Source organism: Penicillium chermesinum (assembly GCF_028974085.1).
Source record: "Penicillium chermesinum strain IBT 19713 chromosome Unknown utg000003l:1.0-5111272.0:1.0-5115320.0, whole genome shotgun sequence".
In the NCBI taxonomy this organism is placed as follows: domain Eukaryota; kingdom Fungi; phylum Ascomycota; class Eurotiomycetes; order Eurotiales; family Aspergillaceae; genus Penicillium; species Penicillium chermesinum.
Genome location: NW_026695313.1, coordinates 2539574 through 2561097, shown reverse-complemented (window position 1 = coordinate 2561097; position 21524 = coordinate 2539574). Strand labels below are relative to the sequence as shown.

Below are 21524 nucleotides of genomic sequence, written 5' to 3'. Positions count from 1 at the left end.
GAAAGCCTTATACCGTGAACTCGGAATCAATCGTGATGCCCGGCGTCAACGTGTGCTGTCTTAGCCGTGTTGTCAGTTGTGCTGACTTTATGAGTTCTTGCACTCCTCTTCGCAGTCCTGGTCACTCTGTATAAATATTAGAATATTGAAGAAACGAGTTGCAAGCGAAGAAAACTTACGCCACCCGCGAGAACGCAATCCTCGAAGCAGTTGTTCACCCGCTTGGTGTTAGCGCACTGGTTAAGGCAGTCATCGCTGCTCTGCATATCTGTCAGTACGTGAAAAGAAAAAGACCATGTAGCAGTGGAAGCCTTACTCCGCCGTTGGCAACACAGAGCTCGTAGCAGTTGTTGGATCTCTGGAGCAAAGAAGGGGAGGCAGTAGCCAGACCGGCAATGGTGGCCAGAGCAAGGACGTTGAAACGCATTGTGAAGGGAGTATAAAAGACGGAGGTTCAGATAAGATCTTGATGTTGATGCAATTGCAAGTTTCGATGGCGAAACCAACCGCCTTTTATACCTTCGACATCCCACATTATCCTTACCCTGAAACTATTTCAACCCGATCAAAAGATCCTTCCAGTCCGGCCCCCATACTACGAACTCCCAATCTGGGTGCGCGCCGCCGATCTCTGGTACGCCTTGCAGCGTCACGTGGGCTTCGGTTGATCAGGGCGCGCGCTCATTCGTCTTGCGCATACAACAGTCCCCTTGAAGAAACGGAGCATCTGGCTCAAATGCAACTAGAGGATCTCACAGCGCCTCTCAGGGAGATCCGTTGCGGGGACGGTGAAAAGTCATACGACGCTGGACTCTGGGGCGGCCTCATTGCCAAGAAGCGGGCTATTCCCGTCCAATAGTTGAAGCTGGTTTTTGCGAAGGACCGGTGCTATTTTATTGCTCACGTCCGATGTTGGTCCTGTTGGATCCAGTAAAGAGCTGCATACCCCCCCCATGAACTGCGTGGCTAACGAAAGTGGGCTGCCGGCTCTTACTTGGTGCCTTTCGGTTCAAAGTAGGTCTATCTCTGTGACCGGAGGAGCCTGTTGAGCCTACTGCCACTAGTATTTGTATGTCTAGACCCAGTTTGGAGGAAGTATCCGGCGTAAAGACTACTGATGCTCGTTCCAGACGGTGGGGGCGGTCTCACCCTCTCCACAGAAATTTGAAATTCAATTCTGCAACTACGCAGCGTAGATGGTGGATCGGGCGTCGAATTCACTAGTTACATTGGGGAAATGCCTCCACTATACTTGCTTCCAGGTATCCATAGCACTTCTCACCCGCGTCGGCGATGTCTCAGGGCCGTCTATGTCTCCACACGAGCGCTTCCATGCGGCCCACCATCACATGGCAGATCCGATGAATAGGTTGGACGAGCCTCCGGCCAAAGTGGCGGAAGATTGATGCTCCGACAGCGGGCTCTCGGTATCGAAGTCAATGCCGGTATCCTCGCTTTTGTCGTCATTCAGCTCCGGCAGACGGTATCGAGTCTATGCTGTATTAACGAGGACCGCCTTGGTGTGAGTTAGGATGTGCATGGTAAGATACAAACCTCGCAGCTGTTGCAGACGGCATAGCCCTCGGTTTCCTTTCGCTCGAGGACACACTCGGGGGCTAGAAGTTCGATACAAACGGTGCATAGATCGTTACGAGGGGCAGGCAGGGGGAAGAAAGGCTCCGAGGCCTCAGACTTAGCCTTGGGCTTGGCGGATCCCTTGGTCAAGTTGACAGGTTCGAAGGCCAGGTCTTTGGATGGGGCCTTGTTTGCCATGTGATAGAAGAGCCGAGTCCCAGGATCGAACATCATTGCGGGGGTTAGTTCGACATCATAGAATTGCTGGGTTGCAGAATCGAAGCCATCCAATGGGGTTGCAAGGTAAAGTCAGAGGAAACGCGGGTACTTTGAATACGTCCGATAGTTGTCAAGCTTGTCTCGACAGTGGGAGTAGTAGCCTATTAGTGTCAGCTGTGAACAGACCTGGATGAGAGCGATGATGAGACTACTTACGCGACAAGTACGTCACTTTTCGGTGATCGTGCAATCCTCTGTCCAGAACTCAGACAATGGCCTGTTGGATTCACAGCCCGGGCATTTTTTGGCGACTGGGGTCGGAAGAAGATAGACCTGCTGCACAGAAGACGACATGTGCATAGAGGACGCGTCGTCTTGGCCTCCAGGGCTTGATTCCATTGATGAAATATGGGACAAGTAGTGGTTGTAACGATAGTAGGACAACGAAGAGCTGGGAGAGGAGAAGTGAGAAAACGAGAGCGACGAGTTTAAAAGAACGAAGAGACGGGGAACATTTTCCCTGGGGCAATGGACTGCCCCTGGCGAAGCTCCTCTGCATACTACTTAATATGAGTCAACTGGACTTCTTCCAACTCAACATCTTGTCAATCGTTCTAGCGGGACGTGAACCAACTCACTACTCATTCAGAGATCTCATCTTTACATACAAGTCCTGGTTTTCGCTGCCTCTATAACTTGGCCCCAGGTGAATTGAGTAGCTTCTCCAAACCCCGTCGAACTTGGGACGCCATTCCTCCAGGCCCCGCGCGCATTGTTTCTCTTAGCACAAACACATGTGTGTATGTACCAACCATCTTGACATCCTCTTCACCTTTGCGGAAAATGCCAATTTCCCAAGTCACACTCGACGATCCAAGTTTTGCAACCCGCAAGCCGACCTCCAGAATATCGGGAAACGCAACAGAAGCAAAAAAGTCTGTGCTGGTGGAGACAATCAGGCCGATTTGATCCGTCCCAGCTGAAGAGGGCTGGTCACCAGAGCCGTTTGGAGTTGGGTTGTTCACACTGAATGGGTTCATGCCACAGTGCTCGATGAGGTATGAGTTGGCAATGGTATCAAAGAGCGTTGTATAAACTGTGTTGTTGAGATGGGCATACATGTCATTGTCGAACCTGCATCACAGTCAGTAGACTATTTCACATGACACAACGCTGTTCAGTACCATCTTGTCTGGTGGACTTGGTGATAGCCATAGTCACTCCGCTTGCGAAGCTTCTTGGCTTCGTACTCCGCTGGTGCCATTGCTTCGAATATATGAACTATATTCGATACTGTCCAGAAGCACCGACTCGGGGGGTTCGAAGGAGCTCGAGAGATGGCGCGTCACGGCTCCATCCGCTAACTATGAGCCGAGGTTGTTTTGTGATTAGGTAAGCTATACAACGTGAGCCCTGGAGCTGTGCTAAGTTGATCATTGAACCTCATTCGAGAATAGGAGCATGAAAGATGGGAGATTCCCCGCAAAGCAGCCGACGAATGAAAGACCTGAGGAACAAGCGATCTGCACATACACAGTACACGAGCGTCTCAGTTGGAGTGGGGTCCCCCCGCCTCCGGCTCCCAACTTCCAAGTGGTCCAAATTGTGCCTGGCCTTATCGATAATCTAAATTTTTCTCGACCCAATAACCCCGCCACATGACATTTTTCTTTTCATTCACCAACACTGGCTTGTTGACTCTCTGAATAGCCATTGCACGGATCTTGTTGGGAAGAGGTGTGTACTCTACATTACCTTCAATGGCTGTCGCCAGTAATGATATGACACCTCAAGCCCCTTCACCTGGCCATACAAATGGCGTCGTAAAAGCCTGCGATCCATGGCCAGAACCGTACTACCTGGAGGGTGGTTTTCGCCGAGTCAAGCCCTACCATTATACCTACAATACCCATTGTAAAGAGCGATGGCGTAACCGGCCGCTGGAGGAGATCTTTCTCTCGGAGTTTCGAGACCGAACCCCAGATTATTACGTATGGCTCCAGCACGAGTAGACTAAACTCACTTGACTGATATCTCCCAGAGAAAAGCTCTAGATTCAGGTCTGGTTACTGTCAACGGTAAACCAGCAGGTCGCGACACCGTGATCAAAAACGGCCAAGTCCTGTCGCATACAACCCACCGCCACGAACCACCCGTCAGCAGCCAACCCATTGGCATTATCCACGAAGACGACGACCTGCTTGTCATCGACAAGCCCGCCGGTATTCCCGTCCACTCCGCAGGCCGCTACCACCACAATTCCGTCGTCGAAATCCTCCAAGCCGATCGCGAAGATGGCTGGATCGCCCGGCCCTGCAACCGCCTGGACCGCCTGACGTCCGGCGTGATGTTCATCGGCAAGCACCCCAAGGGCGCCGAGAAAATGTCAAACCAGCTGCGCGCCCGCTCCGTCCAGAAGGAATACATCGCCCGTGTCAAGGGCAAGTTCCCCGACGGCGTGGTCGTCTGCGACCAACCCATCATGCAAGTCAGCCCCAAGCTGGGCCTCAACCGTGTCCGCGCCACCGGGAAAACCGCCACGACCAAGTTCCGCCGTATCGCATACTATCCGCCTGAATGGGAACAGCCGGCTCGCCCAGCCGCTGATACGACCGAGCAGTCTTCCGACGGCCCTGTGCCCCGCCCGGCAACCCCGCCGCCAGCACTCTATAATGAAGCAGAGGGGTATAGTATAGTTCATTGCTACCCGCTCACGGGCCGCACACACCAGATCCGCGTCCACCTCCAGTTCCTGGGCCACCCGATCTCGAACGACCCGATCTACTCGAACAGACGGGTCTTCGGACCGGGGCTGGCAGCGAACGAGTCCCACGGCGATCGCGACGAGGAGATCATGGAACGGCTGAACAAGATGGGGAAGACGGAGCTCCCGGATACGGGGAGCTACCGCAATCATTTCACCGCTGCGCCGAACCTGCCGGTGGACACAGATCCCGCCGTTCTGGCGGAGATCATGTCTCGCGAGCAGCAGGCTGCGACGGAGGAACTATGAGAAGCGTAAGGGCGAACGACTCTCCGGTGCGCTCTGTGATGTCTGTGGGACCGAATTATACTCGGACCCCGGGGTCCATGAGCTCGGCATCTTCTTACACGCTGTTTCCTATGCGGACCTGGAAGGTGATTGGCATTATCGTAGTGGGATGCCGAATTGGGGGTTGCCACCTTATGGACTGGATGGACCGCGGGAGGTGCCGGACTGGGTTCCTGCGGCGGAGGGCGAAGAGGTTGTTATTGGGCATGGAACTGTTCCTCCTGAGATTGGTGGTGACGATGAGCCGGAGGCACGGGGGCCAAGTCTTCGGATCAGGTTCTGCTGGAGGGCGTTGGCTTGCTGAATATCTCCGAGGCGACTAATCGTCTGAATGCGGCACAGACTACCATCAAAGCGGAAGAGGGGTCTGTGTCTGCGCCGTCTTGATTTGGGCATCTTTGAGCATTTGAGTCATTCGATGGACTCGTTAGATAAAAAGTTCTAAGGCGTCTTGTTGGCAATGGCTGGTCTTAGTAATTTGGCTGAGCATACATCATTATAGCCTGTATGAAATACTTAGTAGGTGCGGCAGATAGCCGTACCCTATTCAAATCAACTTGGAGTTGAAATGTGTCATAATCCAAGTCTTTTCTAAAAGCCCAGCTTGAAACTTGGTCTTACCACTTGGTATATATTTAAGCAGTTCCGAGTCTGTGCTGGATGCTAGTATTGATCAAGATTCTGGCTACACAGGTGACAAAACTTTTTACATGAAAGAAAGCTTCTGTATATAAAACATCCGAGATACCATGCGCCCCGAGTTGTGCCCCTTATATGCATGAAAAAAAGAAATTGTAAAGCGATCTATATATCAAAGAGAAGATGAAAAAAAGAAGGACCCGGCTCACGGGTTTGCGGTAACGAATTTGGGTTTCTGGCACTTGCCTCGCTCCTTGATCCGGGCATCGACTCTCCACATCATGGTACCAGACTTCACGCCAGCGGAAGCTCGGCCACGAAGGGCTTGGTCGGTTGTTGAGCACCTTCCGGAGTCATCGATCCGGTATTGGAGACAGTTGACGTCGAGGGCACATTGCTCGGCGCATTCGTAGGGTGTGAAGGGACTGTTGTCGCCCTCTCGCTTGAGTTCGGTTTGGGCGAAGTTGTCCCAATTCTCAGCGTAGCTTTCCAGCATCGGTCGGACGAGGTTTTTGAAGAGGTCGCTATATAGGAGCAGGGAGTGTTTGTCCTGAAACCAAATGTAAGCATGAAATCAAGCGACTTCTAGAAACAAGATCTCCACGTGGGCCAACTTACATTCGCAAACCACTGCAGCTCAAAGTCGTGTATACGATCCACATCCTTCGGCGTCATATGATGGAAGGTGAATGGCGGATAACACCACTGCTGCGTCCCAAACCCTTCATTCAGCGCATCCTGCTCCCAAAGCGACCGATCCGTAACATGAGGCCAAGACCAAAGAAGCGGGATCCCAATCGTCGCCAACGCAATCCCCAGAATACAGTCACCAGCCCAATGCTGATGCGTCCGCTCATGCCAAGCAGCCGGCCTCAACCCATACTCATCAGCAACCGCATGAATCGCATCATGCGACAGGATGAACCCCGACCCTCCGTGCGCAAACACATCATCCCCAATCATCATCTGGTTCCCGATATACAGCTTCTGGTCGGCTGGAAACTCCGCCAACCACGCCACCAGATTCGGCCAGATCGGATACGTATCGGCCTCCATGAACACGTACCACTTTGCGTCCGGCATGTAGTTGCGCGCCTCGGTCACCATGGGCAGGAACTTCCACTTGTCGAGCTTCCAGCCCGGGTTCCCCGACATCCCGCCCATGCCGTTCTCGACCTTCGTGTGGTCGGTGTTTTGGAGGCCTTGTCGCCCGCGCTCGCGGGCCCGGTTATACAGCGCAAAGTCCTCGTTTGCGCGGAGTTCCTCGCTACTATTCCGAAAGACATCGTATGTTTTGAGGCCGGCGATTTCTTCTTCGAAATCGGAGACTATCAGCTTATTCGGGATGCAGCGGAGAGTAGTGCGGACGTGCACCGGGACTTTGTCCTGGGCTTCGGTGATGCCGGTCTTTAGTACCACGAGCACGTCTTCCATACCCGGCAGTGGGCGACATGATGCAGGGAGGTCCGAGTCGGTGGCTGATAGACTGCTCTGGCTGGGTTGGATGGTTCGCTCGGGGCTATAGTGGAGGGGAGTGTGGGAGACTGCCGGTTCGTAGGCAGCTAATGAATCGGACGAGAAGCCTGAGTTCAGATGGATAAATAGTAGGATTAGCGCCGCCGGGGCGAGAAGAGGTACCCAGCGGGAGTAGCGAGCGGGGAGTTTGAGCATCGTGAGGGGAGAAAGAAAAAGAAAAAGAAAAAGAGTCCGAGAATGACGGGGGGGGGCCAATTGATGGGGTATATAAGATTTAAAGAGAGACTCGGAACCGCCCCTCCATGCCCTGGAGTCGATATTGAAGTCGAAACATCGCCAGATGAGGGAGACACCTATTTTTATATGACAGCTGTACATCTGGGAGGGCCCGTGGCTTGGGGGGGGGGGGGTTTGTTTCGGGGGCTTCAAGCTCAGATTGGCCAGATCTGCGGCGCGGAACCACTTTTTCCAGTTGCTCGTCAGAGTAATGATAGCTCCCCTCCCGACTCCCCATAGGGCGTGCAAATGACAAGATTCCTGCTGGTTGGCTTCAAAAGAGACCGGAGTCGGGATTGTGATTGTCTTTTTCTGTGCTTCCGCCGTACTCTGATCCCATTCTTCTTGTCTTTCCAGCGCTCATCAGTGCTACAGCACCCTGGCTACGAGGACCCCTGACGAAGGTGGGTCGGACGATCAGTGAATTGATCCCCTGGCACAGGATCCTGTTTCAAGCGGGCTGTGCACGCTCAGGGGGGAAGGGAGCATTAGAGTCCTGCGTAGAGGCTTAAGTTGGAATTGAACAGGTCGAGACCGTAGGGTTTATGGTTTGGCCTAGAACTAGCGCCAATTAGGAGGTCTGGGCTCTTGCGAGGGGCACATGTTACACCTGCGGAACATGTGGTAACTCAGTGTCTTGACTGCAACGTCACTGATAGTTTAAAAGTAGAACCCAATCAACGATAATTTTTGCGCTACGTATCTACGAGTGATGCGGCGTTGCAGACTACCCGAATGGCTGCAATCCAGGCCCTCAAGTATTCACTACGAAATACACGGTGGTTCCAACAATTTGCATGTTCAGAAGGAGGCTTTTAATTTTTTAGTTGTCATTTCAGAGAAGAAATTCTCTTGCTCTATCCACCCGGCAGTTATTGACCAAGCGCGAGCAGCGCATGACATGCCATGCACAATCCTTGAAATTCGTTATCGCCAGAGAGATAAGATACAAAACCCCCTGACCCTCTCGTGCTCCTGCGAATACCCCACCGAAAAAGAAAAATGAAACAGAACTTTTGGGTTCATTCCATTTAGGCCTCGGTGGTGACACGGCCCTTGGGGTTGGTGACCTTCACGCCGAGAGCCTTAGCCTTGGCGATGATGTCGACACGCTTGCGGGAAGAGACGGCGTGGGCGATCCTATATATGTGGTTAGAAGAAAGGAAAAACCAATGTCGCAGGCTGCAATTCGAATGGGTCTCAACATACTCAGCAGCGTAGGTGCGGTTGTGCATGAGCAGGAGCTCGACGTCCTTGGGGTTGTGGACGAGGAAAGCCTTGTGGCCGGAAGGAGCCAGGTGGCGGGTCTTCTTGTTGGAACCGTAGCCGATCTAATGACGGGTCAGTGGATGCCGCTGGTTTCACCGGTTGGAGGGGCTGCGTACGGAGGGCATGGCAATCTGGCCCTTGAAGCGACGGCGGACGGCATTGTCAATACCCTTGGGCTTGCGCCACGAGGGAGCGACACACTTGAACCGGTCAGACTGGTGACGGTTGAAGCGGTTGGTGCCTAATGCGATCCATGTCAGTTCCTATCGTATCGTTTGCCGGGGAATGTGAAAATTCGATGTCGAAATTTGCATGAATAGTATCGCCCTTCAACTAAGATCGAGATGACCCAAGTCGTATGCTCAAATGTCGACCAGAAACCCATTCTCTCTCCCCAATGATTCCTCCTTTCATGCCGAAAAATCCTTTCGTGTTGAGCGACGGCCGAAGGGCGATAATATCCAGAGGCTAGGAGGGATGCGCGGGTTTGAAGATCGGGGTAACATACGCTTCTTGACGATGGGAATGTGCTTCTTAGCGGCGACCATCTAAAAGGAAATTCGTCAGTATGTTGAATGGTCGACCGAAAGGACAGTCTGGTATATCTCACTTTGTCGGTGTTGCTGGGTCTCGCCGGGCGTTCGAGAGTTGTCGTGTCGGAACGAAGTCAATCTCAAAAACTTCAGGCTGGCTGCGGTGGGAGACCCACACTAGTGTGATTTGGGCGTAAGCGAAACGGGGGTTGCTGAGTCATGTTAGGGTTATCGGGGTCAAGCCCTGCCAAGACTTCCATTTTGGGACATTGGATCTATGACCATTGCATCGTATCGGAGAAGAGGGTTAACATAGCTGGATAAATTTGTAGCTTTACTCAGATGATTGTAGATACACTGGCATGTCCGGCTCCTTGGAGATTTCCCCTGCTTACTGCCACTGCAGCGGCATCTTTTCCCCATCCCGTTCGGCACTCTGCAGCATTTGCTCCAGCATCTCCAGATCAGCCAACGCCTCTTCAGGGACTGTGTCTTAGATCTGCGCCCATTAATGATAGCAGTTGCAAAATCATCGATCTCTGGACCGACGCCTTTTCCGTCAAATGGAACAATATGGTCATGGTTGTTGACTTCAACACCGTCAAAATGAAGCTTCACCACGCCTTTCTCGCAAGAAAACTCGAAAATGTTGTCGTTAAAAGATGAACCCCATGACATAGATATGATACCAGTAGCTCCAGAGCTAGTCTTCACAACAGCATCCACTGTATCGACAGGTGGGAGATAAGGTTGTTGCTGTTGGGACTGAGCCGAAACCGTGGTAACCTTGTCTGCAGATCCCAAGATCAGACGAAGACCTGCCAGCTGGTGCACACCTCCATCAAGAAGGAATCCGCCCTGGTACTCCGGGGCCTTACGCCAGGCAGTCACTGTTTTCGTGAGTCCGAATCCTATGCAGAAGTGCAGATACTGGAACGCATCATCTTTTGATCCTTGTCCCTTGGCAAACTTACAATAGTACTTGTTATCAGGCTTGACCAGGCTGTGGACATTGATCCTGAAGTTTCGGACAGGTCCCAGTTGGCGCACCTGCTCAGCTGCGAAAATAAACTTGGTCAAATACCGAAAGTTCTCTCCGACAGCCCAGAATACCTTGGTGGTATCGATGTTGGTTTGGTACCACTGGAGAAGCTCCTGGGCAGTTGCGATGTCCTTCGCGATCGGCTTCTCTGAGAGGACATGCTTGCCCGCTAGAAGAGCTTTCTTGATGAACTCAGGCTGAACGAGGATTGGGAGTCTGTGGGGTTGGGTGTCAGTTGAAGATTTCCCTAGTAGTCGCCCTCCCCCCTGTTCTCTCTTGTATATTTGTAATATGATGGTAGAGCATGCAGAAAAATTGGAAAGGTAACTTTAATGGATGAACATACGCAATCGTCACGGCTCCGATATCTTCTCTGGTTAGTAGATCTGTGTAAGATTTACCAGAACCAGAATCCTCGGAGTAAAGATCAACGGCAGTTGCACCGCTAGCAAGTTCTTGGGCTGATTTAAGAGACCGGGAATAGATAGCCTTGAGCTGTAGATTGGTGGAAGCTTGTACAGCAGGCTAGAAAACATGTCAGAATAGGACATCAACCAAGAAGGAAACTCCTTACCAAGTGCTGCTCTTTCGCAAAATTGCCTGTCAAGATATATTGTTAAGTATATTGATGCCTCATTGCGTACTGAGATGGAAACTGTACCGCTTCCGACGATTGCGATTCCGATAGCCATTAGGACACTCGTATCACACTGGTGACTTGCGAAGGACTTTTGAAAGTAAACAAGTGGCCCGGGAACAGGGTTTCTCTAGATGTCATGCAGGCCCAGGCCAACAGGTGGGGTTCCTAATGCTCACCGGAACCAGTTCGCGTTTCCGCCTCGAACATGGGAAGGTCCAACCTCGTGACTACAACTCCACGAATTGCGATCACTCTAAGTCTCGGCTTCATGCATACGAGCCTGGGGTGCGAGGGAGCTCTGTATTTTTCAATGCTCTACGGCAGACCGGTGGGATTTTCTACACCTGTGCTGTTCATGAGGCGGGCCCGTCATGACGCAAAGCTGACCAAGACCGAGACTACAGATATTGAGTTAATTACTTCCCACTACATGACTCTTTTCACAACTCGAGATAATCACTTTCAAAGTCTACAGGGTGCCAATTCCAAAAGCCAGAAAGCTGTCCATAGCTGACTGGCGCAAACTAACTAACATCATCCCCGCTCAAATAATATAAGACACAGCCCAACCAAAACAGCGCCAGCCAACCCACGATGCAAAATCGGGAATCACGAGGTCAAAGAAATAAATAATACCAATGCAAACGCCACTTTGTGCTTATCATATCCTGCACAGCAGAGATTTCATATCCTCATTAATACCGTGCCAGAAGGACCCAGCTCCTTTACGGATTCACCAGCGCCTTCAACCTCTCCACCCGCGCCATAGACTTCTCCAGCCGTTCAAGCCGACTCCGTTTTTCGATGTCCCTTCGCTCGAGTACAGCGACTCGCTCTTCCAGCTTTGCGCGCGCCTTGCGCTCCTGCGCGACCATCTCATTCGCTTGGCTGAATAGTTGGACTGTCAGCTCTTCCAGCTCGGTATTGGACTGCGCGAGTTGCGACTCCGCGGCTCTGCGGAGATCTTGCTCACGGGTCAGCGCGTCTTGTAGCTCGGCATTGTCACTGAAGATGCTGGCGCTAGCTGGAGAGGCTTGCTGTGCGAGTGGATTGATTGGGACGGTGGTTGGGGTGGTTGGGGCTTGCGAGCCTGTTGCGGCGGAACCGCGGCGGTACGGCAGGTAGGAGGTCAAGTGGGAGAGGCGGCTTTGATAGGTGTGTTGCTGTTGCTGTTGGCGCTGTTCGGGGGAGAGGGAGCCGGGTGCTTGTGTCGGTGAGACGGCCCTGTCGGATTCTTGGGACCGGGAGGGTGGAAGAGATGAGCTGCTTCGCGGCGTATCGTAGTTCCCTTTGTGAGGAGCGTAGTTGTCGGACTTCCTCTTCGTAGGTGGCAAGTTTGTTCGCTGTGGAAAAAGTTGGTCAATTCTCTTGGTTCTCAAGGCATCGGCTCTTTGAAGTTTTATGTTGGATGGGAGGCGCTCAAAGCCCCGGTGGTTTTGTTGGGAGCAAAGAACTCTTCTACTTGGTATTGAGAGAAAAAGGCTAGGGTCATCCCTTACCAGCATCTGTCGCGCGTTCAGTCAGTTCTTGAACCTGCCCCTCCAACTCCTGGATCCGCCGTTGAGCTTCGGAGGAATCATGGACGTCGCTCATGCCTCCACACACAGGGCAGGGTGTTTCTGTCCCAGTCGCAACGGTCGCCATAGCAGAGGAAGTTCCAATAAGAGTGGTAGTCGGCGTTGAGAAAGTGGCCGTCGCAGACATGACGACTGGGAAGGCGTACCACAAGATTTGTTTCAGGAAGACGGGGGACACGGGGTGCGAGCGGAGACCGGCTATGAGGAACTTGTTGATGGACGTCACCAACCGCCCATAATTATGAGGGAAGTTCAAAGAAACATATAACAGATTTCCACAGGCTTTCAGGTTCTAACAGGGCTGGTAAAACACGACTCTTTGCCGAACTGGGTAGCCCTCTGAAGGGGTTCACTATCTCCATACTGCGCCACCGTTTTATTTGTTGCCCAATCAACTGCTGGCCACAGCTCCATCGTGTCTCGGACATGGTTCATAAATAGTGCTGAAGGTGTCCATAATTTCATTGAACAGTTTCATTGCTATGTATTCCCTGTCTCTGAACTATCCTGCTACATTATAGCCTCGAATCGAAACCTTGAGGAACGAATCTCGTACCTGCAGCCCCACCGATGTCGTTGTTTATGCACAATCCGCTCGTGGACGTCAATGGCATTTCTCCCGTATAGAAGAAGCAAAAAGGAAAAAGGGGGAATATTCTCCGTATATGTGTATATATATATGTATATATTACCAAAGCAGTCTAGTGACATTCTATTTCTGTTGCCCTTGCACACGAGGGGTTTATACATACAGTTAGTCTACCGCCTTTTTCTCAATAGTTTATCCCTAGGGCGTCGAAGCGTCCATATATGGCGCTGGGAGAGACGTAAGGTTCAGCAGTGCCCCTATCCTTGTCGCAGTTCTGTTCACGCTCGGATCATTGCCGGGAGGGCGTATTGGAGGTACCACCCAAGAGTCATCCGTTCACGGTGCTGGCCCTGACGCGCACCCTGCGCTCCACATTTCATAGGCGGTATGGCATGGACTTGGACGTGTATACTAATTATGCGCATGTCGCAATTTATGTACATTGGCTACTGATATCTCAATAGTAGACTGACGGAGTCCGAGCTCAATGACTTTCAAATGTAAGATCAATATCCGGTCTATACTATTCGGGTAATTGATGATGATGGCATTCATTACTAGTATAAGCGGCCGCACTAGGAGTCAATGGAAGGCATACATGCAGGGCCCACTTCTTAAAAGCCGTAGAACGTCCTGGTCTTCAGAAAATGAAGATAGAGAGGAGGGGGCGAAAAAGAAACAGGAAAATCTCATTTCGCATCGGCCGTAATGGTCATGGGCAAATCACACGAGTCACACGCATGGGAATAATAAAGCTAGATAGCGAAACAAGACAGGGGGACACACAAAACTTTTCAGACTGCCAGATCATCAGAGCGAGGACTAGACGTGTACAAGAATCTAGTCCGGGAAGAAAAAGAAGATCATAGAATCAGCGACACAAAGAGATATTATGGAAAGGGAACACAAAACAAATACCGTCACGCCTGCAGCTTGTGGCAGAAGCACTGGCCGAAATCATGATTACTGGAAACAAGACTGGAGCCACGGACGAAAGACAGGGCTCCAAAGGAGGGAGAGAAGCTTGTTCAAGAGGAGACGGCTTGGAAGAAGAGGAACGGTATGGGATCTCCGGCACACCAAAAGGCCGCAAATCGAGTGAGAGGGAAAGCTGACGTTACTTCTTGGGTATCGTTAAGTCTATGCGAATCCACGGCCAGGCTGGCCACGCCGATTGTTGCGCGGCTTGGCGCCTACCGTGCTCCATCCGTCATTATCATCTGTCGTTTCAGAGGTCCTCCAGTTGCCATTGGGCGCCTCTGCGGGCTTCTCGGCATCTGGGGTAGCTGCGACAGCAGTATTCTCAGGCTCCTTTTCAGCAGCCACACCACTCTCTTCCTCAGCTCGCCGGAGGATCTCAAAGTTGCCGCCACCACGGGGAGGCTCGATGGAATCCTTGTTAGAGTCTGTGCCAGGAACACGGCCTTCCTTCTGCTTGGACTTTTCGGCCTTCTCCTTGCCAGCTGCTGCTTTGTCCTCGGCCTCCTTCTTTTGACGGATCGCCATCTGACGTTTCTCTTCTACTTCACGCTCACGCGCGGCAGTGTCGATAGGTCGAGCCGCGCCGAAAGGGCTGGCCTTGGAGTCACCGCCAGTCGATGTCGGGCTAGGAGTGGCTTCCGAGACCGTGCGCTTCTGGAGGTTGAGCTTGGGGCGGGAAGCAGGGGCTGCCGGGGCTGCCGATGGGGAGGGCGGGTTGCTAGCCTCCTTAGAGGCCTGGTCAGGGCGCATGCGGGCGCGCCACTGGTTGTCCATGTCAGCCGCGGTAGGAGCACGTTCAGCACGTTCAGGACGAGCGGCCGGGGACGAGATCCATCTTGTGATCGACCCTCGCCCCAAGCGGGGGAGTTCTTGCGGAAGCCAGAGTTTGGGCCATCGTTGGTGCCTGGGCGGCCTTCACGGGGCCCGCCGCTTGAGGGAGGAAGGGGACCCTTGCGCTCCCAGGTGTTGAAGTCGCGGGCCTTGCCATCGGATTCGAAGTTGCGACGGCTGCCGCGCTCGCTGCTAGCGTCTGATGCGGGATCCAGGTTGCGCCCAAAACTGGCACGGTCTGGCGGAGGGCGACGTTCGGGAGGGCCTGGAAGAGGTCCACGGCGAGTCCAGTCAAGGTCACGCATATCAGGACGGGATTCCTTGGCTATATAAATGTCAGCTGCAGTATCAGAGGTGCTAGACGTAGAGGAATAACTTACGAGGCTCCGCAACGCTGGTACGAATGGTGCGTCCCTGGAGGGTGGTTCCAGACAAATCCAACGCTTTTTGCAAACCATCAACGGTCTCAAATTCGACATACCCGAACCCCTTAGGGGCCTTGGTCAGCTTATCTTCCACGATGCGGACGTTGGTAACGCCACATCCAGCAAAGAGGTCGGAGATATCATCGGCAGTCGCTTCGAAAGACAGGTTTCCAACGTGAGCAGTGAAGGGAGGTTCGGTAGGGAGATCAAGCGGTTCGCGAACGGCATATCCACCGCGAGTCTCACGTTCTGAGTCATGTACATCAGCATCTGGCCTTCAATCGTACTCTCAATCGGTTTATATTAAGGATGCCATACCGAAACCACCACCGCTGCCACCGAATCCTAGGTTGTTGAGCGGACGACGGTCGAAGGAGGACGTAGAGGGCACTGCAAGAACTGTTAGATGGATATGCTGCGTAGTTCATGCAAGGGCTTGCGACGAACCGGCTATCAATCGTTAGTTTTGTGGAATCGCCATGTCGCGGAGATTTGGAACGTACCTGGGAGGGGCATATCCTCCATTTCGTCAGCCCAAGAGCCGAGGCCTAAGAGAGTAATTAGAACCTTGTAAAGTCGCACAGATTCGAGCAGTACTCACTCTCGTCTGCCAAGAAGGTCCCAATGGACATCTTCTGGGCCTTGGATTTTCCGGGCGCTAGTGGGGGAGACTCGTTAGCGGGGATCAACGGCCAGGCACAGCCCTATCGATATGAGGCTACAGACTCATATCGATATTGCGTGTAGACAGGAAACAAGGGAGATCGAGACATACCCATGATTGCGGTTAAGGTGGTGGGAAACGCGCCAGCGAGGTTTTGCGCGCTTCTCACACAGAAGGTCGGAGGGGTGTAGGCGGGAGTTAAAAATCTGAGAGACACCCAGTCGGAGGTCCGGGGATCGACAGAACAAGGGGTTGTATTCTCGGAGTCGACGACGTGTCAGGAGTGATGTCAAATACTCCGTGGAAAAACTTGGTAGAGGGGAAGTCGGCAATCGAGACTGCACGATGGAAGTGGACGGGGTTAGTTAATCCGTGATAAATTTTAGTGGTGTCGCTAATCCAATCAGAACCACCCGCTGGGAAACCTTCCCCTCTAGTTTCATCAGCTTTCGTCTCTCGACTCGGACAGATCGTCATGAACTGGGATTTTGTGTGGTTATTTCACATCGGCAAGGCAGCTCAGGGCCGTTTAGTCTTAAGTATTTGATTTTGTGGGTTCCACTACCCCGGCGATTGCAGCTTTGTCGGTTCAAACCCTCCAAAAGAGACTGCTCGATACCAGACGACCTATTCTTTGTTTGTCAGTCATTCAAGAACGTTGCCCACGATCGCATAGTGAGGGATTAGATATAAGTATTCGCTGTACTATAGCAATGAAGACGTTCTTGAAGCTCTGTACCATTTATAGTAGGCTTAAAGTGGTCGACCTGAAATGTGACGCGGGAGGTTGCAACCGCAGCTTCAAAGGCACATTCCACAGGGGTTTACCAATCTCTTAAATGTTTGTCGATACCAGGATTTTACCAGTAGGCTTTATTGACTATCTTTGGGTCCGAAACATTATAACCTTGATTAGTATAAGTAGCCAATCATCGACAGGTTCTCAACGTTCCGAGTCATAAACATATTTCAGGCTTATATCGTACCGATGGTCTGGCGGAGATACGTCCATGCTATCGATACTAAGCTACGAATATCACACAAAGATGTGCTGCTAAATCTGGAGTAAACCTCAACGAGTACGAGGTTTCGCCTAAGCAGAGCTTCTACTCTATCCTAATCTTCGAAATCCTCGAATGACTTTAAATGGCGCCTCTGTGAGGGACAACGGGCTACTCATACATGTCACGTGAACAACACTATAATCACGTGATTAATATGCATGTCTTCAGGCTCGGAGTCCTGCACAGTTCCTGGAAGAGAATGTTTACAATCCTAGTACTAATAACTGCCAGATCACGACATGAGTGGACCAAATAGGCCATACGATGCCTCGCAAGCTGACTCGCTCCTATCTGCAGTCAAGGTGGGAGCCTTGAGTGGTGAGTACTTGAACTTGACAGGGTCCTGTAGACCCGGCATCAGCGTTGCTCAACGTGACTTAATCTCAATTTTCGGGGGAATCTAGGCACTGCTGGCTTGATATATGGCGGGGCAGCTGGAGTAGTGAGATCGCCTAACCCCATGATCCATTCCTTGTCATGCGGTATCCACTGGTTTGCATGCGGTTCGACCTATTGGTGTATGTTCATCTACAATTTGTTGACTGAACACGAGCTTTGAGGCTAAACTTGCGTTACGCACTGCTTTAGGGATGCGGAGCAACATCATTAAGCTTCATTTCGAAAATCAAACCACACCACAGCAGCGTGCATATGTCAGCGCCTTGTCTGGTGGGATCTCGGGCGGCGTTGTTACGCGTCTAATGGGTATGACTGCGTTTGTTCCTCACCCACAGCCCATAACCTGTTCAAGATGACTGATTTATTATCAGGAGGGCGCCTGGTCCCTGGACTGGTCGTATTCTCCCTGCTCGGCTATGGTGGTCAAACTGCGTTTAACAAACTCGACGCGTGGCAAATGGAGAAGGCCCAGGCCCCCACTAGGTCCTGGGCGCAGCGCATGGCCGATTCTAAATGGATACCATTCCGCAATCTTTCTGATGATGAATACCGTGGCATCTTGAGTGAGAAACTGTTGAGCATTGAGGCTGAAATTGCTCTACTCGACGAAAAGATCGAAGCACTCGAAAAGTCGAGGCCAGCAACCGACGCCTCCTTGAATCAATAGCCTGTGTGGCTCTTCAGCCCGAGGGTTAACCTACCCCCTACCAACATAGGCGATGGTGGGCTGGGTGCAACGCACGGACAGACACTATGCAGTGCCCGGTGTTGGAAATTTTTGGTTCGACGGTATTTTGCTTTTCTCCGACTTGTCTGGTTATCGCCGGCTCTTCTCTTCCGCGCGCCTCCGTTGCACTCTTGTACATACTATAGAACTCAAAACTTGTATAATAAATAGTACAATATTACATGAAGCAAAACTGTATTATCACTAACGATGGAACAGAGAGAAAGATAATAAGGGGCTCCAAATTACAGAATGTCAATGCCGATCGGCCCCACGGTCTTTAATGTTGTGCACAGTGAAATCATGGCGAACCTCAGCGTCCTGGAGGGGACTTTCACAGGGAATGGAAAGCGTGGAAGAGGAAGCAAGGGCCTTTTATCGTCTGAGTTGGGTCTAGTTTACTACCGTTCCTTGGCCCCCCCTCCTTTCACGGGGCGATAAGCGTAGAATCGCCAGACGTTCCAGAAGGAGAAAAAGCCGGTTTGGGTGGTAGATCAGCGTTCCGCTCTTTTTTGCTACGGTTCTCCGGCGCGGCCGGACCATGAACCTGTCCTCTCCAGACTCTATGATCGCCACTTCCACACGAGCATGACTTACCACAGCAAAACCCTTCCGTCCCGCCCTGATATGTGGTGTTGCTTCAGCTACTAACGCCTTGACCCTTTTGTGTGGAATTGTGCATCTCGATCCGTCCCCGGCGGATAGAGGATCGCACCGCGAATAAAGGAGCTCTTTCACAGCTATAGAACCACAATTGCAAGCACTGAGGCCTCCTCGATGTTCTGCGTGCTGCTGTGTGGCCCTGCTCGATTGATCAGCCCCAGCTGATCGCGACTCGCGATGACTCTCTTCAATCCGATCTCTATCCTTGTGGGACTCCTCCTCCTATACCTCTCGTCCTTCTTCGTCTTCGCGATCGTTCGCATTGCTACCGGAATATCTATCCAACGCATCGGATACTTCTCGCTTCGCCGTATTTCCTATGCTCCGAAACAGGGACTCGCTATTGAGATCCGAGGGTTGGGGTTCTCGCTACATCCCCCCTCCTTCGCGCAGCCAACATGGATCAGTATTCGCTTGACAGAATTGAAGGTTACGGTGGATAATGCAACTCTAGCTAAGGAAAAAGTGGAACAACCGGAAGATTTACTAGGATCGTCTGTGCCAGGAAGTCCGGTCCCCGACGAGTACTCGGCCCCCGAGTCGTCCCCCCGGCGGAGCAAAACATGGAAGAGTTTAACCCGGATGAAGGAGCGCCTCAAACGTTTGCATCGACAGATCAACTGGCTCGCTCTCGTCGACCTCACCGCAGTCAACACTTCGATAAATTTTGTCGATGCCGGCCAAGTCCAGGTCGGCTCTGTTTCGCTTGCTGTGGATACTCGGAGTAAGATGGTGGAGCGTGGGAAGCTATTCCGCCGGAAGAAGGACATGTCTCAAGAAAAGCGCCCGGCCGAGTGGATCATGAATGTTCAGAATGTCTTGCTCGCCGTGAATGGTCGTGAACCGACGGAGATTCTGGATCATGTCGGTGTCAATCTCCATGGGCTGCTTCACAAAGACCTTGAGGGTCTTCGGGATGCATCCGTGGCGCTCAAAATTGGTCGATTGCATGTGCCTTTTGACGATATCGAATTGTTGCAGCAAAGGATCAAATCCGCGCGGCGACCTGCGAAAGGCCTAGTTCGGACTGAAACAGATGATGAGATGTCATTCGCAGACTTTGTGGAGGAACTCGACAAGCCAGGTAGCCGCGATGACAGTATTGTGCAAGCGGTGGCAGATTCCAAAGAATTCGCGAGCTCCATTTTGCGTGGGATCCAGGAGATCCAAGTGGCTCTGAGTTTCTTCAGACTCTCTCGATCAGTCTCTCCTGGTCCAAACCCAGTGTTCTTGAATGTCGTCTCCCATGAAATTGGCGTTGACTTGCACCGAATGGACCAAAAGAGCCCAGAACATCGCATGTACTTCCAGCGAGGTGATGTCGCTCATCAAGCCCTGCTTGCTGCCATTTCCGTCTCTGTGAGTCTCGACGATAACTCGGGCGAGCCTGATAATGTTCTCTATATCCCTATGGCTACGACGACAATCAAAACTACATTGCCTGCAAAGACGGTGAGCGCGTTTGATGACTCCAATCCGGAGGAGCGGAACTCCAACATCCTGTTTGCGAATCTCGTCATCACTTCACCGTCCCTGGATATGCAGCCTCAACACGTTTCTCGGTTGTTGAAGCTGGTACAAACTCGAGCATCGAACCCTCGAGTGAAAAAGCGAAGCAATCATCATTTAATATCTCGCTTACTGCCTAAGGCAAGCATCAAGCTATCCGTCCACGAGCCCGTGGTTCGATTCGTCTTGCCGGTGGAAGAAGACGCATCCGATGATTACAACCTTTTGATCTCCTCCATTTCTTCTATTTCTCTCGACATTGAGTCTTCCCACTCCTCAGAAGGTGGAGCCCACTATTCTCTGTCGTCCATTTACCGGGTGGCCTCTCACAAATTCTACTACCAAACCCCTGCTGGAGATAAACATAATTTGCTTACAACCGAGAGCCTGGAGCTAAAGGCACATCTCAATGCAAGCCCTGAAGTTTGTGTGATAGCTTCTGGAAGTCTGAATGAGTGTTCTGTTCACATGATTCACGCCGAAGTGAACCGTGGAATTCGTGAAGTTCTTCAACAGTTCCGAACTCACCTACAACCGCAGAAAAAGCGGGCGGTTCCTCCAAATGAGCTCAAGACAAGTCCCATCAGGAAGATCCCTCCTTGGCTCCTTCAATTCACATTCGAGGCAACTGGTACTAGTCTTGAAATCGCCGGTGTGGACTCGAGTGTGTCTGATATCTCACGCGGAGTTTCCTTGCAGTTACAGTCATGGACCGCAGACTATAAGGCACAGAAAACTGAGCACAGCGTGGGCAGCATATCAAGGCGGCGTACTTCTAGTCATTCCACACTTGGGGACGAATCTCCCTTCAGATTTACCCCAACCTCGCCCCCAAAAAATGCTCAGCGTGGCGCAACAGATGGTCGACGCCTGGCTTTCCATGTACGGGGATTCGATGTGTTTGTCATTGAGTCTGATGATTATCTTGAACCAGAGGCTTTCTTCTCCATGCCTCGGTTTGAGATCGCATTGAGCACGCATACTGATCGCATGGGGCCGGTGTTACATGTCAACTCTGTCTTCAAGGGTGTCTATCTTCAATATTCCCTTTACCGGTTCTACTGTCTTGGAGTTGCTACGTCGGTCATCCAAGACGTTTTTACTCCTCTTCCGAAGAAGAGTCAGGATCTGAAGGAAAACACCGAGGCGCTCCGAGCATGTCATTCCCTCCGCCTCCAGCGTCGCCACCATCTCCAAGGCATGAGTTTATCACGGTCGACGTGAAAACAACCCTAATTCAGCTGAAAGCAAGCTTACCAGCAGACCCAGCCATGTTGTTCCAGATCTATGGTCTCACCGGTGGCTCACAGAGACTCTCCACGCCTTATGTCAAGGCTAATCTCGTTCGTATTCATGCCGAAGCACCAAATCTCG

The 21524-nt window shown here is 51.8% G+C and overlaps 12 protein-coding genes across 12 annotated transcripts; 4 read left to right on the top strand and 8 right to left on the bottom strand.

Annotated features, from left to right (window-relative positions):
* Positions 1 to 87: 87 nt before the first annotated feature.
* Positions 88 to 427, bottom strand: N7468_003900 (uncharacterized protein; the record flags this gene model as incomplete). Its single annotated transcript, XM_058473197.1, has 3 exons — positions 88 to 126; positions 180 to 260; positions 317 to 427. 3 exons carry the CDS (start codon positions 425 to 427, stop codon positions 88 to 90), a joined length of 231 nt encoding a protein of 76 aa, XP_058332200.1.
* Positions 428 to 469: 42 nt separating this feature from the next.
* Positions 470 to 859, top strand: N7468_003899 (uncharacterized protein; the record flags this gene model as incomplete). Its single annotated transcript, XM_058473196.1, has 1 exon — positions 470 to 859. One exon carries the CDS (start codon positions 470 to 472, stop codon positions 857 to 859), a length of 390 nt encoding a protein of 129 aa, XP_058332199.1.
* Positions 860 to 1345: 486 nt separating this feature from the next.
* N7468_003898 (uncharacterized protein) lies at positions 1346 to 1809 on the bottom strand (the record flags this gene model as incomplete). Its single annotated transcript, XM_058473195.1, has 2 exons — positions 1346 to 1492; positions 1555 to 1809. 2 exons carry the CDS (start codon positions 1807 to 1809, stop codon positions 1346 to 1348), a joined length of 402 nt encoding a protein of 133 aa, XP_058332198.1.
* Positions 1810 to 2483: 674 nt separating this feature from the next.
* Positions 2484 to 3058, bottom strand: N7468_003897 (acyl-CoA thioesterase; the record flags this gene model as incomplete). The annotated part of the gene is made up of 2 exons (XM_058473194.1): positions 2484 to 2928; positions 2979 to 3058. 2 exons carry the CDS (start codon positions 3056 to 3058, stop codon positions 2484 to 2486), a joined length of 525 nt encoding a protein of 174 aa, XP_058332197.1.
* Positions 3059 to 3554: 496 nt separating this feature from the next.
* Positions 3555 to 5150, top strand: N7468_003896 (pseudouridine synthase family protein; the record flags this gene model as incomplete). The annotated part of the gene is given in 3 exon segments (XM_058473193.1): positions 3555 to 3785; positions 3836 to 4735; positions 4746 to 5150. 3 exon segments carry the CDS (start codon positions 3555 to 3557, stop codon positions 5148 to 5150), a joined length of 1536 nt encoding a protein of 511 aa, XP_058332196.1.
* A 540-nt stretch (positions 5151 to 5690) lies between these two features.
* On the bottom strand, positions 5691 to 7156 carry N7468_003895 (uncharacterized protein; the record flags this gene model as incomplete). Its single annotated transcript, XM_058473192.1, has 2 exons — positions 5691 to 6035; positions 6104 to 7156. 2 exons carry the CDS (start codon positions 7154 to 7156, stop codon positions 5691 to 5693), a joined length of 1398 nt encoding a protein of 465 aa, XP_058332195.1.
* A 1112-nt stretch (positions 7157 to 8268) lies between these two features.
* N7468_003894 (60S ribosomal protein eL32) lies at positions 8269 to 9054 on the bottom strand (the record flags this gene model as incomplete). The annotated part of the gene is made up of 4 exons (XM_058473191.1): positions 8269 to 8377; positions 8447 to 8568; positions 8623 to 8747; positions 9015 to 9054. The coding sequence occupies 4 exons, from the start codon at positions 9052 to 9054 to the stop codon at positions 8269 to 8271; spliced, it is 396 nt and encodes a 131-aa protein (XP_058332194.1).
* A 58-nt stretch (positions 9055 to 9112) lies between these two features.
* On the bottom strand, positions 9113 to 10773 carry N7468_003893 (Gfo/Idh/MocA family protein; the record flags this gene model as incomplete). Its single annotated transcript, XM_058473190.1, has 6 exons — positions 9113 to 9251; positions 9435 to 9525; positions 9585 to 10297; positions 10428 to 10606; positions 10656 to 10681; positions 10743 to 10773. 6 exons carry the CDS (start codon positions 10771 to 10773, stop codon positions 9113 to 9115), a joined length of 1179 nt encoding a protein of 392 aa, XP_058332193.1.
* A 673-nt stretch (positions 10774 to 11446) lies between these two features.
* On the bottom strand, positions 11447 to 12425 carry N7468_003892 (uncharacterized protein; the record flags this gene model as incomplete). Its single annotated transcript, XM_058473189.1, has 2 exons — positions 11447 to 12009; positions 12221 to 12425. The coding sequence occupies 2 exons, from the start codon at positions 12423 to 12425 to the stop codon at positions 11447 to 11449; spliced, it is 768 nt and encodes a 255-aa protein (XP_058332192.1).
* Positions 12426 to 14027: 1602 nt separating this feature from the next.
* On the bottom strand, positions 14028 to 15903 carry N7468_003891 (translation initiation factor 4B; the record flags this gene model as incomplete). The annotated part of the gene is made up of 8 exons (XM_058473188.1): positions 14028 to 14630; positions 14672 to 15024; positions 15080 to 15373; positions 15443 to 15514; positions 15572 to 15574; positions 15628 to 15672; positions 15726 to 15782; positions 15900 to 15903. The coding sequence occupies 8 exons, from the start codon at positions 15901 to 15903 to the stop codon at positions 14028 to 14030; spliced, it is 1431 nt and encodes a 476-aa protein (XP_058332191.1).
* A 1539-nt stretch (positions 15904 to 17442) lies between these two features.
* Positions 17443 to 17918, top strand: N7468_003890 (uncharacterized protein; the record flags this gene model as incomplete). The annotated part of the gene is made up of 2 exons (XM_058473187.1): positions 17443 to 17557; positions 17587 to 17918. The coding sequence occupies 2 exons, from the start codon at positions 17443 to 17445 to the stop codon at positions 17916 to 17918; spliced, it is 447 nt and encodes a 148-aa protein (XP_058332190.1).
* Positions 17919 to 18818: 900 nt separating this feature from the next.
* N7468_003889 (uncharacterized protein) lies at positions 18819 to 21374 on the top strand (the record flags this gene model as incomplete). The annotated part of the gene is made up of 1 exon (XM_058473186.1): positions 18819 to 21374. The coding sequence occupies one exon, from the start codon at positions 18819 to 18821 to the stop codon at positions 21372 to 21374; it is 2556 nt and encodes an 851-aa protein (XP_058332189.1).
* Between the last annotated feature and the right edge of the window lie 150 nt (positions 21375 to 21524).